The sequence below is a fragment of the Neoarius graeffei genome, chromosome 21 (genome assembly GCF_027579695.1).
Source record: "Neoarius graeffei isolate fNeoGra1 chromosome 21, fNeoGra1.pri, whole genome shotgun sequence".
Classification (NCBI taxonomy): domain Eukaryota; kingdom Metazoa; phylum Chordata; class Actinopteri; order Siluriformes; family Ariidae; genus Neoarius; species Neoarius graeffei.
The window spans coordinates 24,450,061-24,468,425 of NC_083589.1; the positions used below are offsets into that span (position 1 = coordinate 24,450,061).

The 18,365-nt window shown below is 40.3% G+C and overlaps 1 protein-coding gene across 2 annotated transcripts in view; it reads right to left on the minus strand.

Annotated features, from left to right (window-relative positions):
- tbk1 (TANK-binding kinase 1) overlaps positions 1–18,365 on the minus strand; it is a 109,199-nt gene that overhangs the window by 20,170 nt on the left and 70,664 nt on the right. For both annotated transcript variants that reach the window (XM_060902864.1, XM_060902862.1), the window contains exons 7-12: positions 17,592–17,702; positions 17,308–17,487; positions 12,206–12,402; positions 11,730–11,788; positions 8,331–8,422; positions 1,059–1,160 (exon numbers count right to left, since the gene is read on the minus strand). In XM_060902864.1, coding sequence (XP_060758847.1) covers positions 1,059–1,160; positions 8,331–8,422; positions 11,730–11,788; positions 12,206–12,402; positions 17,308–17,487; positions 17,592–17,702 — 741 coding nt within the window. The remainder of the gene's footprint in view (positions 1–1,058; positions 1,161–8,330; positions 8,423–11,729; positions 11,789–12,205; positions 12,403–17,307; positions 17,488–17,591; positions 17,703–18,365) is intronic.

An 18,365-nucleotide genomic window follows, 5' to 3' on the forward strand; every position in this document is an offset into this window, starting at 1 on the left:
TTTAATCCGGAGGGAGAGAAACATCACAGCAACGCGACAAGCAATGCGAACTTTGTTGTGTTCATGTATTTAGTCAGAGAGATAGGAAGACTCTGGTTTAGTGTTCGTTTTCATTTAGTGTTATTCATTTGATATCATCGGATGTTATTGTGCTGTTAGCCTATTGTTACCTTAATTTTGTGACCTTTCATGATTAAAAAAAAAAACAAAAAAAACACATCCCCCCTTCTGGTTTTTTGACAAATCGCACCCTGCTTAAAAGTAATGCAATAGTAGTGTAATGCCTTACATTTTAAATACAGTAATATTGTAATGTAACTAATTACTTTAAAATGACAGTAACAAGTAATAAATAATGCAAAACAGTTTTGAAGTAACTTGCCAAACACTGTATATTACAGAGCATATTTCAAACACTCATAACTTGCTATAGCAGCGACAAAATAGCGATCAAAAATGCATTCCGATATTTAATAAAATGAGATAAATAGAATTTTGATCATAAAAAATTTGCCTTCAGTTCTCCTTTAATTGAACATAAATCAGGATGATGATTTGTTTTTCTCAACTTCCTACACAAAATTTAAAGAAAAATATCTTTGTACCAGATGCATTTGTATTAAACCCCTTCGCTTCATAAATTAAAAGATGTCCGACATCTGAACTCACCTTTATATTATACAACAGTCCTACATTTTGTACATGTCAAAGAATATTGCTATGTTTTGTTCAACAATGATATGAATTTACAATTTTGCTGATTAACATTAAATGTTAATTTCTTGTTTCTAAACACCTTGGAAGACAATTTCTTTCTTATTTCAGGTTTAATACTGTATCAGGTTGTATATGTTGAAATGTCATGGTGTTCCTACAGATGGCGAATCCATTTACTTTTTAATAATAAGTGATATTTGCTTAAAAAAAAAAACAGCATGCAATTTTATGTATGTCATGTGTAGAATCTGGATATGTTTTCAATCTTTTTTATGTTTGAAAGGGTGAAGTCAGTGTATAATCAGCTTTGTTTATCCTGGATGATGTTTTGCAGCTCTTACAGCTGTTCGGTCTTCTCCAGGGTTTGATTGCAGTGGTTACACATGTGGAAAATTTCAGCTTTCTTATGCGCCGCCTCGTTGAAGTCCTCTTTCATCAACTCTCTGGGAAAAACAAAAGGTACACTGAGCTGCAGGTCTTAATGAATGAACTGTCGATGCTTTGTTTATTTAGAAATGTCGCGGATTGGAACTGTTGCGTGAACGAGTACAAAATGAAAGGATGTTTAATGAAAAATAAAAATCAGTCGTTACTCTTCCACTCGTGAGAATCGCTGACTTGTCAGACTTTGTAATTGAACACATTGGATTACAAACTAAAACGCATTTCCTATTTTACAGTTTGGACACCAAAAATGTTTGAACAAATGAACACGGTGCAAATGATTTCTGCACCCAGACCTTATTCAACTAGAAGGGCACTCAGGAGAATGCATACCTCCGCCAAGCTACATAGTAAACATCTGGATATTCTGATTTGTTATAGATTTTTATTCGATGATTTCTACATTATATCAAGTCAAAACATTACAAAAACATTTCAGAGTCCAAACGTTCGTTTTCCAGCACAAAATTAAATGTTACAGGGAAAAGAAAAAAAAAAAAAAGTGTGTATCTGAGCAGCATATTACACAAGAAAGCACTTTTCAGATGAAAAAAGAAAACATAATGAAGGCTGCTGGGTTTTGGTACAAAATGAAGAAGCGAGTGCGACAGTCAAAGTGTCCGGAAGAACCGTGGCTGGTTCTGTAAGATGCTCAGTAAAACCTACAGCTCATTTCCGCATAAAATGCACTCTTTTTTTTTTTTTTAAAGCAAAGGGTCGTCTCACACCAAATACTGACTTTGTTTCATTTATTATGGCTTACTGATTATAGGCTCAGCAGAGGTTGTACTTTCTGCGCCAGCTCAGGAAGCTCAACCTGCCTAAGAAGCTGCTGACACAATTCTACTCTGCCATCATTCAGTCTGTTCTTTGCTCTTCCATCACTGTTTGGTTTGGATCGGTCACCAAACAGGAGAAGAACAGACTGCAACAGACAATAAGGTCTGCAGAGAAAATTAATGGTGTCAACCTGCCCTCCATCCAAGACCTATACTTGTCCAGAGTCAGGAAACGGGCAGGTAACATCTCTGCGGACCCATCACACCCTGGTCACAATCTGTTTAATCTTCTCCCCTCAGGGAGGCGATATAGATCACTCAGTACGTTTACATGCACATCCAAATCGAGCTGCTGTCGGTAATCGAGCTAAGGGTCCCAGCAGGGGTGCCAGAGAAATCCAATCCTACATGCACACAAGGAAATCGGGCTATTGTGTGAGGTACATTGTGCACCCGAGCCACAGGTGGCGCTACATGCCCCATCGTGTTGGTAAAATTCCAGTTGTCGTCATGAAGAAGAGTGATTCAAGAGTGTAAACAAAGTTATCAGTTCTGTGTTCTCCATTGCGCGTTTTTCTCCCGTCCATGAATTTTAATATATTCAACTCCTTAAGCTGAATGAGCATGAACTCTGTCTCCTCATTGCTCCAGAAGTGCACGTTTCTGCTCGCCATTTTCTCTTCTTCGTTTGTTCCTCCTGACCTCTTCTGCTGCTCGCTACTACTGTTGTCATGCCGACCAAGGCTGTCGTGTTTCCTGCTTGTGGTCTCGTCACTCGTTACTTCCGGAAGGGGCAGTGCTGAAGTAAGTAGCTCGACTACGTAGCTCGATAGGGTTTACATGCACTAAGTAGCTCGGCTACAATCGCATAATCTAGGTCGCGTAGCTCGATTACGAGAAATCCAGTTCGGTTCAATTTCAGCCGAGCTAAGGTGTTTCCATGGTATTTAGAACTTCGATTTCAGTCGAGCAATGGCAGAAATTCGATTTTCTCTATGTGCATGTAAACGCACTGACTGTATGCAAAAACAACCAGACACAAGAACAGTTTCTTCCCTCAGGCTGTCTCTGTGATGAACAGCTAAAATCCAGATTCATATATCAGTAATATCACTTGCAAAATATCTGCACACTCATACTGTCATTCTGTGCTCACTGTTACTTATATTATATTTATACTTATTTAAATTTACTATTCATCTTTGCACTATGCACCATATTGCACCAAAAGGGAAATCCTTTCTGTGATGAACAGCTAAAATCCAGATTCATATATCAGTAATATCACTTGTAAAATATCTGAACACTTATACAGTCATTCTGTGCACGCTGTATACTTTATATTTATTTAACTATTCCATACTTGACTTACCTGGATTACTTTGCACTATGCACCTATTTTGTTGTTGTTGTTGTTTGCTTGTTTTGTGTCTACGCTTTTTTATCTGTTTTGTACTATGAGAGCTAAGTGAACCGGAGTCAAATTCCTCGTGTGTGTCCACATACCTGGCAATAAGGCTACGTTCACACTGCAGGCTGAAGTGACTCAAATCCAATCTTTTCACCCATATGTGACCTGTATCCAATCTTTTATTGACAATATGAACGACACAGATCCGATTTTTTCAAATCCGACCCAGGCCGTTTGGATATGTGATCCTAATTCCGATTCCTATCCGCTCTTTTCATATGCGACTTCAGTCTGAACCGCCAGGTCGCATTCATCCGACTTACATCGTCATCAACAAGCCACAAACGTCACTATTCTGCGCTGAAGTAGGCGGCGGGTCTCTCAAAAAAAGTTACAACAACATGGTGCATAATCACAGGCGCAGATAGAGGGTGGGACTCGTCCCACCCAGATTTAAATTCACCTCGTTCGGTCCCCCCCACTTATAGGGAGGAAAAAACGTCTATGCTGTCTTTCTTTGCATAAGGCAAACCTCACGGAAAAATCAAAAGACTAATTACCATTCGGTTTATTGAGGTGCACAGCAGTACATACATAGTTGCAACAACTCACATAAAACAAAACAAAGACTGATATTCGGTTGGTTGAGCTGCGCAGACTGCACAGGTTGCGAGCTCGAGCTTGGTTGCTATGGTAACCCACAACAAGTTTGACAGGCATATCGGGGTTGGGGTTGGTTTGCTGGCAGCTTTGTCCCCCCACAGTTGTCCCCCCCAGTTCAAAAAACGTATCTGCGCCCCTGCGCATGACATCAATGCGAGGGACGCTTCGGGCTGTGAAGGTTCTGAATCTTCTCAATGGAAGGACGCAGAGGTTAGGGAGCTGATTTCCATTTGGGGGGATGCAGCTATTCAAGCTAGATTGGATGGGTCATACCGCAACCGTGCGGTTTTACTTCCGTAAACACTGGCCATGCTCACTGCGTGTGACGTCGTCGTATCCTGCAATGCGCATGCGGAACACTTTTAGGTCGCTTTTCGTTCATACTGAGGATCACATACAAGTCGCATATATTTGTTAATGTGAACGACCTCACAAAAAAATCGGATTTCACAAAAAAATCAGAATTGAGCATTAAGTCTTGCAGTGTGAACGTAGCGTAAAAGTGTTTCTGATAGTATTTTTTTTTTTTAGTGTTAAAACATTTCATTATTTTTAAGCCATTTTTGGGCTACAGCATTTCTTTACATGTGCCTAAGACTTTTGCACTTACAGTACTGTATATATTTAGCCTGGCAAGCCAGACTAAATGTGAATATTTAGTCTGGCCTCGATCCGTAGACATTTCCGACGGGGGTGGGTAGGGACAACCCGCTGTCTTTCAAACTGTCTCTGTGCGTATAGGCCAACGCTCTGACCAATCAGCGCAACAGTGACTGTGACGTAGTCAGAGTGACAGAAAGCAGTGGGGGAGGCCTTGAAATAAATAATTTTTCAAAATGCGTATTAATTAATAAACAGGTTCTAGATATTAAGAAGTTTGGAGATAATGACCACAAGTTTGGAGTCTGTACCACATACTTAACATACACTCTTATTTTTTCCAAGTGTTTTTCAAGGGTTTGCTTAAACTGTTTTTGAGTTTTTATTTAGTGGTGTTTGGTGAAATAATTTCCCTTAAATTTAAAATAACGGGAAAATAAGAAACAATCAAAAAGTAATGTTTCAAAGCTGTTTATTAATTCTTCGTACTGCACAAACTAGCCCCATCCTTTTGGCTACGAGCGGAGCCAGCTGGTAGATCAGACTTTTGCCATAGCCGGTCGGCAAAACAGCGAAAACGTCCTTCTTGAAAAGGAATGAGCGGAGAGCCTCTTCCTGCTCATGTTCCAACGAAAACTCCAAGTCTAATTCTTCTAAAACTGATTCCAAAGCGGAGTCAAACGCGCGCTGTTCACTAGCCGTAGCCATCTTTCCTGTTGCGCTTTCTCCAGCGTCGCGCAGCCTTGTCGTCACTCCTGCAAAAGCCCGCCCAAAGAATCCAAACAAAAACCTTGCGTTGTGATTGGCGGGCACGATTTGATGCCCGGGGTGTTTTTGTTTATATGGTGCGAGGCTAGACCCACTCGCTAGGCAAAAATATTTTTGGCCGCTAGGCGGGTGGGTCTAGTTTACTAGGCTAGTATATATTTGGATTTGCATCAAAATCTAAATCAGTTGTTCCTTGGCTCATGGCTCACCTTCCTCAAAATTTCATCAAAATCCGTTCACTATATTTTGAGTTACGTTGGAAACAGGCAAACAAAAAACAAACAAACAAACAGAGGCAAAAACATAACCTCCTCCAACAAAGCTGGCAGAGGTAATACATACTTGCTAAGTCTACCGATTTACGCAGTAGTTTACCGATTTTGACACGTGAATACCGCCTACCGCTTTTCGTTCTAAACACTACTGCGTTACAAAATAATCAGTGAACACTGTTGGAGTCGCTCTTCTGACCTCGTTACAGCTGTTTTCAGCACAGAGGATACAAGTATACAGCGTCAAATAGCTATATTAAGTGAAGCCGAGAGCCAATGGAACGGTGAGATAATGATGTTGAATCTAGATTGTATCGCGCCATTCCACTGGTTCTTGTTATGGTTCTAGCCAATCAGCAATGATTACATTGCTGTTGCAACATGTTACAACAAATCACACCAGTATTTGTAAAAATAGGTACCCTATGGGTCCATGTGGCTACTGCTTATAAATAAAATAGTTCTCCGATACAATGTCCATACAGTAAATATAGCATATATATTTACTCTATGAGGCCACAAAAATGAAGCGTAATCCAAAAATGAACCAAAGAAAACATTTCCTCAACTCCAAATTCCTACTTGGGAACCCGGGAAGGTCTGCTCAACCCCAAGTTCAGCAAGTGACGTCAGCATGAAGAGTAAACACAGCAACGCTTCTTACCTTTAAATGAGTTCTACTGTACTGTATACAGTGTCTTGCAAAAGTATTCGTCTCCCTTTGTGTTTGTCCTTTGTGTTTGTCACATTACAAGCTGGAATTAAGATGGATTTTTGAGGGGTTAGCACCATTTGATTTACACAACACGCCGACCACTTTAAAGGTGCTAATTGTTTTTTTTTATTGTGACACAAACAACAATTAAGATGAAAAAACAGAAATCTGGAGTGTGCAGAGGTATTCACCCCCTAGTCAATACTTTGTAGAGCCACCTTTTGCTGCAATTACAGCTGCAAGTCTCTTGGGGTATGTCTCTATTAGCTTAGCACATCGAGCCACTGGGATTGTTGCCCGTTCCTCAAGGCAAAACTGCTCCAACTCCTTCAAGTTAGATGGGTTGCGTTGGTGTACAGCAATCTTCAAGTTATGCCACAGATTGAGGTCTGGGCTTTGATTAGGCCATTCCAAGGCATTTAAATGCTTCCCTTTAAATCACTCCAGTGTAGCTTTAGCAGTATGTTTAGGGTCATTGTCCTGCTGGAACGTGAACCTTCGTCCCAGTCTCAAACCTCTGGCCGACTCAAACAGGTTTTCCTCCAGAATTGCCCTGTATTTACTGCCATCCATTTTTCCTTCAGTCCTGACCAGCTGAAAAACATCCCCACAGCATGATGCTGCCACCACCATGCTTCACTGTAGGAATGGTGTTCTCAGGGTGTTGGGTTTGCGCCACACATGGCGTTTCCCATGATGGCCAAAAAATTCAATTTTAGTCTCATCTGACCAGAGAATCTCCTTCCATGTGTTTGGGGAGTCTGCCACATGCTGTTGGGCAAACTCCAAACGTGATTTCTTAAGCAATGGCCTTTTTCTGGCCACTCTTCCATAAAGCCCCGCTCTGTGGAGTGTACAGCTTAAAGTGGTCCTATGGACAGATCCTCCCATCTCCACTGTGGATCTTTGCAGCTCCTTCAGTGTTATCTTTGGTGTCTTTGTTGCGTCTCTGATTAATGCCCTCCTTGCCCAGTCTGTGAGTTTTGGTGGGCGGCCTTCTCTTGTCAGGTTTGTAGTGGTGCCATATTCTTTCCATTTTGCTATAATGGATTTAATGGAGCTCCCTGGGATATTCAAAGTTTGGGATTTTTTTTTTAATAACCCAACCCTGATCTATACTTCTCCACAACTTTGTCTCTGACCTGTTTGGAGGCTCCTTGGTTTTCATGTTGCTTGCTTAGTCGTGTTGCAGAGTCAGGGTCCTTCCAGATTTATACAGACATCATGTGACAGATCATGTGACACTTTGATTGCACACAGGTGGATCTTAATCAAATAATTATGTGGCTTATGAAGTGAATTGGTTGGACCGGCTCTTATTCAGGGGTTTCATACGAAAGGGGGTGAATACTTACGCACACTCCAGATTTCTGTTCTTTCATCTTAATTATTGTTTGTGTCACAATAAAAAGACAATTTGCAGCTTTAGAGCTGTAGGCAGGTTGTGTAAATCAAATGGTGCTAACCCTCCAAAAATCCATTTTGATTCCAGCTTGTAATGCGACAAAACAGGACAAACATCAAGGGGGATGAATACTTTTGCAAGACACTGTATACAGGTAGTGGCTTTAGATCGATCAACATACAGACAGACTGTATTAGGGTGTTAAATCTATAACACTGACTGTACAGTTTAGTGTTTTGAGGATGTCATTACTGTGATACACGTCACTCATGACCGTTAGCTGGCTTCGCGCTAACTAAAGACAAACTCCCGTAACTCTGCGTTTTTCCCAAGGTAAGACGAAAACAGCATGAATACTGGACTGCTCAAAACTTCTGCATGACTGTCAGTCACTCCAAATTCACATGCTGATTGGCTCATCAGCCATTTTTATTGCGTGTGTGTGGGGGTGAGGTGAGGGACCCAGCCTGCTCTTTTTCTCTTATTTTTACATGATAGCTCGTATGCAGCGCTCCGATGCAAAATGAGGAACGTGAAAAAAAAACAGTGGACTTACATAAGACCCCTCACTCCTTTCCTCACCAGCTCCTGATAGACGAGTAATGACTCGGAGGTTTTCCACAGGTGGCCCACGTCACCAGCAAACGTCTAAAACAATAAAAGATTACTGTTAAATTAAGTCGGAGGAGTGTTATGGTACGAGGCATACATTTTTGGCACTTATGCTGCATCATAGTTTGAGAATATAATAAAATAAAGAATGTAAGATGATGGACAGCTGTTCAGGTTATCTCAGAATTACAGCCTCTTTCTTAAAGCTGTGATAAGTAACTTTTAAGGGTTTAGGTATTTGAAGACTTCGCTAGGAGAAGTTTGTACTTTGTCTATGACAGCAAACACAAATCGCATTCTCACCTTCTAATGCTTAGTGATTAAAAAACAACAACAAAAGAAACCCTTCACCAGAAGAGCACCATATTTACAGTATCTTTACTAAATCTACTCTGTCTTTCCGTCTTCCATCCTTCCTTCCTGTCTGTCTTCCTTCCTTCCTGTGTGTCTGTCTTCCTTCCTTCCTGTGTGTCTGTCTTCCTTCCTTCCTGTGTCTGTCTTCCTTCCTTCCTTCCTTGCTTCCTTCCTTCCTTCCTTCCTTCCTTCCTGTGTGTCTGTATTCCTTCCTACCTGTGTGTCTGTCTTCCTTCCTACCTGTGTGTCTGTCTGTCTTCCTTCCTACCTGTGTGTCTGTCTGTCTTCCTTCCTACCTGTGTGTCTGTCTGTCTTCCTTCCTACCTGTGTGTCTGTCTGTCTTCCTTCCTACCTGTGTGTCTGTCTGTCTTCCTTCCTGCCCTCCTGTCTTCCTTCCTTCCTGTCTGTCCTCCTGTCTTCCTTCCTTCCTGTCTGCCCTCCTTCCTTCCTTCCTTCTTGTCTGCCTGCCTTCCTGTCTGTCTGTCTTCCTTCCCGTCTGTCTTGTCTGTCTTCCTTCCCATCTGTCTTGTCTGTCTTCCTTCCCATCTGTCTGTCAGACAGACAGACAGACAGACAGGAAGGAAGACAGACAGACAGACGGGAAGGAAGACAGACAAGACAGACGGGAAGGAAGACAGACAGACAGGAAGGCAGGCAGACAGACAGACAGGAAGGAAGACAGTCAGGAAGGAAGACAGCCTTCCTTCCTTCCTTCCTTCCTTCCTTCCTTTCTGTCTGTCTGTCTTCCTTCCTGTCTGTGTGTCTGTCTTCCTTCCTGTCTGTGTGTCTGTCTTCCTTTCTGTCTGTCTGTCTGTCTTCCTTCCTTCCTTCCTTCCTTCCTTCCTTCCTTCCTTCCTGTCTGTCTGTCTTCCTTCCTGTCTGTGTGTCTGTCTTCCTTCCTGTCTGTGTGTCTGTCTTCCTTTCTGTCTGTGTGTCTTCCTTCCTTCCTCCCTGTCTGTCTGTCTTCCTTCCTGTCTGTCTGTCTGTCTTCCTTCCCGTCTGTCTTGTCTGTCTTCCTTCCTGTCTGTCAGACAGACAGACAGGAAGGAAGACAGACGAGAAGGAAGACAGACGAGACAGACGGGAAGGAAGACAGACAGACAGGAAGGCAGGCAGACAGACAGGAAGGAAGACAGACAGACAGACAGACAGGAAGGAAGACAGTCTTCCTTCCTTCCTTCCTTCCTTCCTTCCTTCCTTCCTGTCTGCCTGCCTTCCTTCCTTCCTTCCTTCCTATCTGTCTGTCTTCCTTCCTTCCTGTCTGTCTTCCTTCCTTCCTGTCTGTCTGTCTTCCTTCCAAGTATGTAGCACAGCTTAAACAAAAGTCCTAATGGTGCTCTTCCTGCTGTTGTAGAAATGCTATTGTCTTAAACAACTTTTTTTTTAATTTATCAACACATCCAAGCTTCTTGAAACAGAATCGTGTGCAAGGGAAGACTGGAGTACGCATAGCTAAGAAAGATGTTTGAACACTGATTAAGAACGCTCAGACAGATTATGGATTGAATGTCTCAAGTTTAATTGCAATTTCCATGTATCCATGAACCTTTATGTTAAAGTTTCGTTAACTAACAATGTTTACTTTATTAGCTGATGTTAAACGTCAGCATGTGTTATTTGTTTTTCACAGCATTCAAAGTTTATTCTACCCTTGATTAAAAATTACAGCACTGGACTCTGATCTCCAGATGTCAGGACAGACGCGTATGTAGAGGAGCCTATAGGGCAATGAATATCATTTTCTCCACTGGAAGGGCACCCATTAGGGCACTTCATCATGTTTCCTTGCATGTAGAACCCTACAGATCATTGAATCTAACATTCTGTGCTTGAAGAGCTTCCTAAAGTGTACCTCATCATGTTTTCTCACATGTAAGGAAGCCTATAGGGCAATGCAGCTCATTTTCTCCACTGGAAGGGCATTTCATCATGTTTCTTTGCATGGAGGAGAAACCTATAGGGCACTGTATCACATTCTCCGCTGGAAGAGCTTCCTAAAAGGTGCCTCATCGCATTTTCTCACAAGTAAGATAACCTATAGGGCAACGAATCTCGTTTTCTCCACTGGAAGGGCACCCATTAGGGCACTTCCATCAAGTTTCCTTGCATGGAGGGGAACCCTACAGGTCACTCAATCACATTCTCCATTGGAAGAGCTTCCTAAAGGGTACCTCATCACATTTTCTCACATGTAAGGGAACCTATAGGGCAATGTATCTCATTTTCTCCATTGGAAGGGCACCCATTAGGGCACTTCATCAAGTTTCCATGCATTTAGGAGAACCATACAGATCACTGAATCTAACATTCTCTGCCTGAATAGTTTCCTAAAGGGTATCTCATCACATTTTCTCACATGTAAGGGAGCCTATAGGGCAATGCAGATCATTTTCTCCACTGGAAGAGCACCCATTAGGGCATGTCATCATGTTTCCTTGCATGGAGGGGAACCATACAGGCCACTGAATCTCACACTCCATTGGAAGAGCTTCCTAAAGGGTACTTAATCACATTTTATTGCATGTAAGGGAGCCTATAGGGCAAGGTATCTCATTTTCTCTACTGGAAGGGCACTTCATCATGTTTCCTTGCATGTAGGGGCACTCTAGAGGTAACTCTACATTAGAACTTCCTGTTCAACCTAAGATCAGAATTTTGCCAGTTAAAAACGCAAATGTTAATTAAGGTGTTGGTTCATGTGGCATATAATGTTGGCCCTGATTTTACTGACTGATGCTTTGAGTCCTTGCTTAATGTTAGTGTTTATTCTGTCTTATTTTTTGTATATCAATAATCAATCAATTAATACAAGTGGTAGTTCGTTAGTTATATACCTACATGCAACACATGATATACTGTGATGCTGCGTGTATGTGGTTTGTTTTGTGTAAGCCATTAATTAAAGGAGCCTTAACATAATGCATTAGCAAAATAAAACATGTGTTTCTATAACATGCTATAATTTTAGTGTCCTTTTGTGCGTCATTACCTTCGCATAGCTGGCATCCAAGTCCAAATCATACCGTGGCTGCACTTTAGGAGGGCTCGCTACACACACACACACACAAAATCATAATCATGTTCCAGATAAAGCTTATAATTTACCCACCGCAGCTTCACTCACATTCTGTTCCAGTCAAAATGATCCACTTTATTTTTTTATCTTACTAAAAGTAGAACAAAATGTTCACTCTGAAATGTACAGGCTTGACTCAGACCTGAGATTATGAAATAAAAAATGACTATCAATAGATTCTTCATATTTTACTGTACTCGCAATCTGTGCAAACGCATCTGCCATCCAAGAAATGGTGTTTATTTAGCAAATTACTTTGTGTATTAGACTAAAAATAAAATGTACTGTTGTACTGTGGTAAAAATGAAAAGAAATGCCCCGAGTTGAAGAACTGTAACGATGTAAAGTGTGTCAGAGACAGAATGCCTGACAGAGAGACGTGGTCTTACGGTCTTCGAAGATGAGCCCAACGGTATTGACGAGTTCCCTGCTGAGGAGCATGATGGGATTGTCCCTGCTGGTGCGAGGGAACGTCTGCGCCTGTCTGTTGGGGTCCAGCATGAGGTGTCGGCCCTCGTACAGGAGCTCCTGATTGGGAGGGCTGATGTTGGTGCGTCTGAAGAGCAGCTCCTGAAAAAGCGTGGCTCTGGAGAGGGAAAAAAAAAAGAGAAGAAGAAGAAAGGAACAAAAAGTGGGTCACAATAGCATACACAAGTAAACGGGTTAGGCTTACGGTTAATCTAAACTGGATTCAGGCTGTGCTGAAAGCAAAATGGCCGACAAGAATTTTATTACACATAACCACAGTTTTGATACAGTGTCTTGCAAAATTATTCATCCCCCTTTGTGTGTGTCCTTTTTTGTCACGCTACAAGCTGGAATTAAAATGGATTTTTTGGGGGGTTAGCACCATTTGATTTACCCTATTAGTCCTATAAAGAAATACAGTAATATACATAAATATACAAATAGTCCGTGGGTCACCAAGGGGCTACAAAATGCCTGCAAAAAGAAAAATATATTATACAGACAATTCTTAAAGCATCGAACTATAGAGGCAGAGAAAAAAATAAAAAATATAAAAATAAATTAACTAATATTATGAGGATATGTAAGAAAGACTATTATAATAAATTAGTGGAGAAAAATAAAACCATATTAAAAGGTACATGGACTGTACTAAATGGTATTGTGAGAAATGGATCCAAAACTACAAATTACCCGGAGTACTACACTGAAAATGATAAGATCATAAAAAATATGGAGGATGTGGTGAATGGTTTTAACCAATTCTTTGTAAATGTGGGACCAGATTTAGCGGCAAAAATAAAGGAACCCGAGACAACACACTGTGGGGACATAGAAGATATGGGGGACAGAAATCCAAGTCCAATTTTTCTAACTGCAACTGATGAGGAAGAAATTATCCAAATTGTAAGAAAATGTAAGAACAAAACTTCTGCAGACTGGAATGATATAGACATGTTAACAGTAAAGACAGTTATTGAGGGAATTGTGAAACCACTCACCCACATCTGCAATTTATCTTTTCAATCAGGTACATTTCCAGACAAAATGAAAATTGCAAAAGTGATACCATTGTTTAAAACCGGAGATAGACACCATTTCACAAACTACAGGCCTGTTTCTTTACTCCCCCAATTCTCCAAAATACTCGAAAAACTTTTCAGATAGACTGGACAAATTCACTGAAAAACACAACCTCCTTACAGACAGTCAATATGGATTCAGGACGGACAGATCAACATCGATGGCACTAATGGAACTAATAGAGGAAATCACAAAATGTAGACAATAAAAAAATAGCAATTGGAGTATTTGTGGACCTAAAAAAAGCATTCGATACTATTGATCATAGTATATTATTAAGTAAACTAGAAAAGTGTGGTGTTAGGGGAGTTGGGTGGAGCTGGCTGTCGAGCTATCTAAGAAACAGGCAACAGTTTGTGCAGATAGATGACCATAAATCTCATTTCATGAGCATTACGGTACATGCGGGGTACCACAGGGGTCAATATTAGGTCCGAAATTATTCATATTATATATTGACATATGTAGAATTTCGCGAGTACTGAAATTTGTTTTGTTTGCAGATGACACTAATATTTTTTGTTCCGGTGAGAATTTGCAGCAGACTTTAGAGACAATCACAACTGAAATAAATAAACTAAAACTATGGTTTGACAAAAATAAATTATCATTAAATCTAAGCAAAACAAAGATCATGTTGTTTGGGAGAAACAAAATAGATTGTAATGTAGAATTGATAATAGACAATACTAAGATAGAAATGGTACAGGAAATTAAATTTCTTGGTGTGATTTTGGATCATAAAGTCTGCTGGAAACCTCATGTAGGATACGTACGAGCAAAACTGGCAAAGTGCTCGGCAATTCTGTGGAAAACAAAACATATTCTTGATTGCAAATCTTTGCATACTCTATATTACTCATTATTTTTGCCACATCTGACTTACTGTGTCGAAGTCTGGGGAAACACCTACAAAACCACCCTGCAGCCGATATGTACAATACAGAAAAGAGCGATAAGGACAATAAACAAAACAGGAAACAGAGATCACACAAACCCACTATTCATAAACTCACACATGTTGAAATTTATGGATCTGGTCAAATTCAGAACAGCACAAATAATGTACAAAGCGAGAAAGAATCTATTGCCAAAAAATATACAAGGAATGTTTAGTGAGAGAGAGGGGGGATATAATCTAAGGGGAGACCTAAATTTTAAAAAACCAAAGGTTCGAACAAATATGAAAAGCATGAGCGTATCAAGCTGTGGGGTGACTTTATGGAACAGACTGGAGACAGAAATAAAACAAAGTGTAAATATAAATCTGTTTAAAAAAAGGTACAAAAAATATTTTTAAACAAGTATATAGAAGAGGAAGTATGTTAACAGAGGATGATGAGTGATAAATAGAATAGGGTTGATTGTTATATTAGAACTAACTTAGTATATGGTATATATTTATTTATGGGGATAGTTTATATATTCATATTTACAGGGACAGGTATGTAGTAGATATTTATTTTTGTAATTATATATTTAAGAAGTGTGTGTGTGTATATATATATATATATATATATATATATATATATATTTGTAATTATATATTTATATAGATATTTTTGAAGTGTATATATGGAATGTAGTATACATTTATTTTTGTAATTAAATATTTATATAGATATTTTTGAAGTGTATATATGGTATGTAGTATATATTAATTTTTGTAATTATATATTTATATAGATATTTATGAAGTGTATATATGGTATGTAGTATATATTTATTTTTGTAATTATATATTTATATAGATATTCATGAAGTGTATATATGGTATATATTTTTATAGGTGTATTAATTAAGTTTGGATTTCGGGGTAGTTAAAAAGGGGTGGGAAATTAAAAAAGTATTGTACTTCTTCCCACTCCTTTTTCGAACAATGTGCGGTGTATTGTAATGTCTTAGCTCTTTATGTTATTTTATTTTTTTTTCGTCACTTTCTTGTTTTCTTTCTTTTGTATGTACAAATAGTTACATTTTTTTTATACATGTTCGAAATAAAAAATAAATTCAATTCAATTCAATACCCAACATGCCTACCACTTGAAAGATGAAAATTGTTTTGTTTGTTTTTATTGTTACACAAACAATAATTAAGATGAAAAAACAGAAATCTGGAGTGTGCAGAGGTATTCACCCCCCAAAGTCAATACTTTGTAGAGCCACCTTGTGCTGCAATTACAGCTGCAAGTCTCTTGGGGTATGTCTCTATTAGCTTAGCACATCTAGCCACTGGGATTGTTGCCCGTTCCTCAAGGCAAAACGGCTCCAACTCCTTCAAGTTAGATGGGTTGCGTTGGTGTACAGCAATCTTCAAGTTATGCCACAGATTCTCAATTGGATTGAGGTCTGGGCTTTGATTAGGCCATTCCAAGACATTTAAATGTTTCCCTGTAAACCACTCAAGTGTAGCTTTAGCAGTATGTTTAGGGTCATTGTCCTGCTGGAACGTGAACCTTTGTCCCAGTCTCAAACCTCTGGCCGACTCAAACAGGTTTTCCTCCAGAATTGCCCTGTATTTAGTGCCATCCATCTTTCCTTCAATCCTGACCAGCTTTCCTGTCCCTGCAGATGAAAAACATCCCCACAGCATGATGCTGCCACCACCATGCTTCACTGTAGGAATGGTGTTCTCAGGGTGTTGGGTTTGCACCACACACGGCATTTCCCATGATGGCCAAAAGTTCAATTTTAGTCTCATCTGACCAGAGAATCTCCTTCCATGTGTTTGGGGAGTCTGCCACATGCTGCTGGGCAAACTCCAAACGTGATTTCTTGTTTTTTTCTTTAAGCAATGGCTTTTCTTCTGGCCACTCTTCCATAAAGCCCCACTCTGTGGAGTGTACAGCTTAAAGTGGTCCTATGGACAGATACTCCCATCTCCGCTGTGGATCTTTGCAGCTCCTCCAGTGTTATCTTTGGTGTCTTTGTTGCATCTCTGATTAATGCCGTCCTTGCCCGGTCTGTGAGTTTTGGTGGGCGGCCTTCTCTTGTCAGGTTTGTAGTGGTGCCATATTCTTTCCATTGTGCTATAATGGATTTAATGGAGCTCCCTGGGATATTCAAAGTTTGGGATATTTTTTATAACCCAACCCTGATCTATACTCCTCCACAACTTTGTCTCTGACCTGTTTGGAGGCTCCTTGGTTTTCATGTTGCTTGCTTGCATGTGATTGCACACAGGTGGATCTTAATCAACTAATTATGTGACTTATGAAGTGAATTGGTTGGAGCGGCTCTTATTTAGGGGTTTCATACAAAACGGGTGAATACTTATGCACACTCCAGATTTCTGTTTTTTCATCTTAATTATTGTTTGTGTCACAATAAAACAAGTTTCACCTTTAAAGTGGTCGGCGTGTTGTGCAAATCAAATGGTGCTAACCCTCCAAAATCCATTTTAATTCCAGCTTGTAATGCTACAAAACAGGACAAACACCAAGGGGGATGAATACTTTTGCAAGACACTGTGTTTACTATAGCAAACTGAGAAGTACACCATGATGCTGTTGCTCGATTCTGATTGGTCAGAGTGCTCATGTGTTGATTCAGTTCCATTGTCTGATTTTCTGGCTTCTGATTCAAATCACAAGTTCTAATTCGTTTTTCATTCTTTTACACAGGGACTTGTACAGCGAATGCTCCACATAAACGGGTTAAAAACGCGTGCGTTTGTTAATATGGTGACCCTTTCTGTAAGGAGACTTTATTTCACACCACACCATGTCTAAATATAGATACAGCAAATAAAAAATCATCATCACTGATGAATTGCTGTGGTATAAAAGGAATAAAACACTTCTCCATACACTGTTACTGGAAAAATAATCCACTTCCAGGTGGCACTGGAGCTCCAAACCCATTATACTGTATTCTGTAAATAGCTCACACTTCTTTCTTTGTGCCGTGCATGTGATTCTGGGTATTCTAGTGCACTCACGTGTTGTACGTGTGGATGTAGACGTGGTGTAGCGTGGCTTGCTGTAGGCTGAAGACGTAAACCACCGTGCGGTGCAGGATGTCACTGGTCTCGGCAAAGAACTGGTCAAATCCCCAGCACTTCTCCTGGTCTGCCTCCAGTATGTTGGCCAGAACTGGGGTTAGCAAACTCTGTAGGCCTCTGAATCAAATCAATGACCGACAAAGACAAATCACGTCATTTTTGCCGAAAGAACAGTATTGAATTTAATCACAGCATGTGCGTGAATGTCAAAGCGTTCGTACTTAGACAGGCTGCAAGACACCGGCATCTCTGTGCTCCACTCGATCTTGCCATTCTCAAACTTCTGCTGTCCTGAGATGGTTCCCGAGGGCTTCTCGGTAATAATCTTATACCTGCGAGAAACCAAACGTAACGTAAAACAAAAATAAGAAGCTTCCCAAAGTAAATAAGCATTAACCGTGGATTAGGCTTAATTAGGGGTAACGATATTCATCCTACATAAGGTTACGTTCCTACATTAGACAGTTAGTTTTGTTCCACTAATCTGATTGGTCAAGCGAGATTAGTCATTCCAAGAGAGTGTTTATATCATAGACACAAACATAGACACCGCATTCTGCATAGAATCATACGTCATCCTCGCCGCCATATTGGATGTGGCAAAGTGGAGATTCTTCAACCGTCTCTGGTATAGCGTCTAGACCAGGGCTTTTCAAAGTGTGGGGCGCCAGAGTTCTTCAGGGGGGCGCAACGTGAGGAAAAATAAACCAGAATAAGTTACTATTGCGGACATTTAGCGAACTTCAGCTAGCCTTTACCAGAGACAAAATGGATTGATTTTTAGTACCTAAAGCTACAGGGAGTGAGGAGACAGTCTGTGCCAAGCAAAAAACCAGAGCCTCCAGGATGTTGCGATTTGCAACTTCAGCGCAAATTCAACCAATCCCCGCAAATTCAGGGCGGTGTTGCAATTATATCCAATCACTGCAACTTTCCCGCAAATTTGACCAATCGTTGGCGTCGTCTTGAGGTGACGTCGACAAACTACCTTCCGC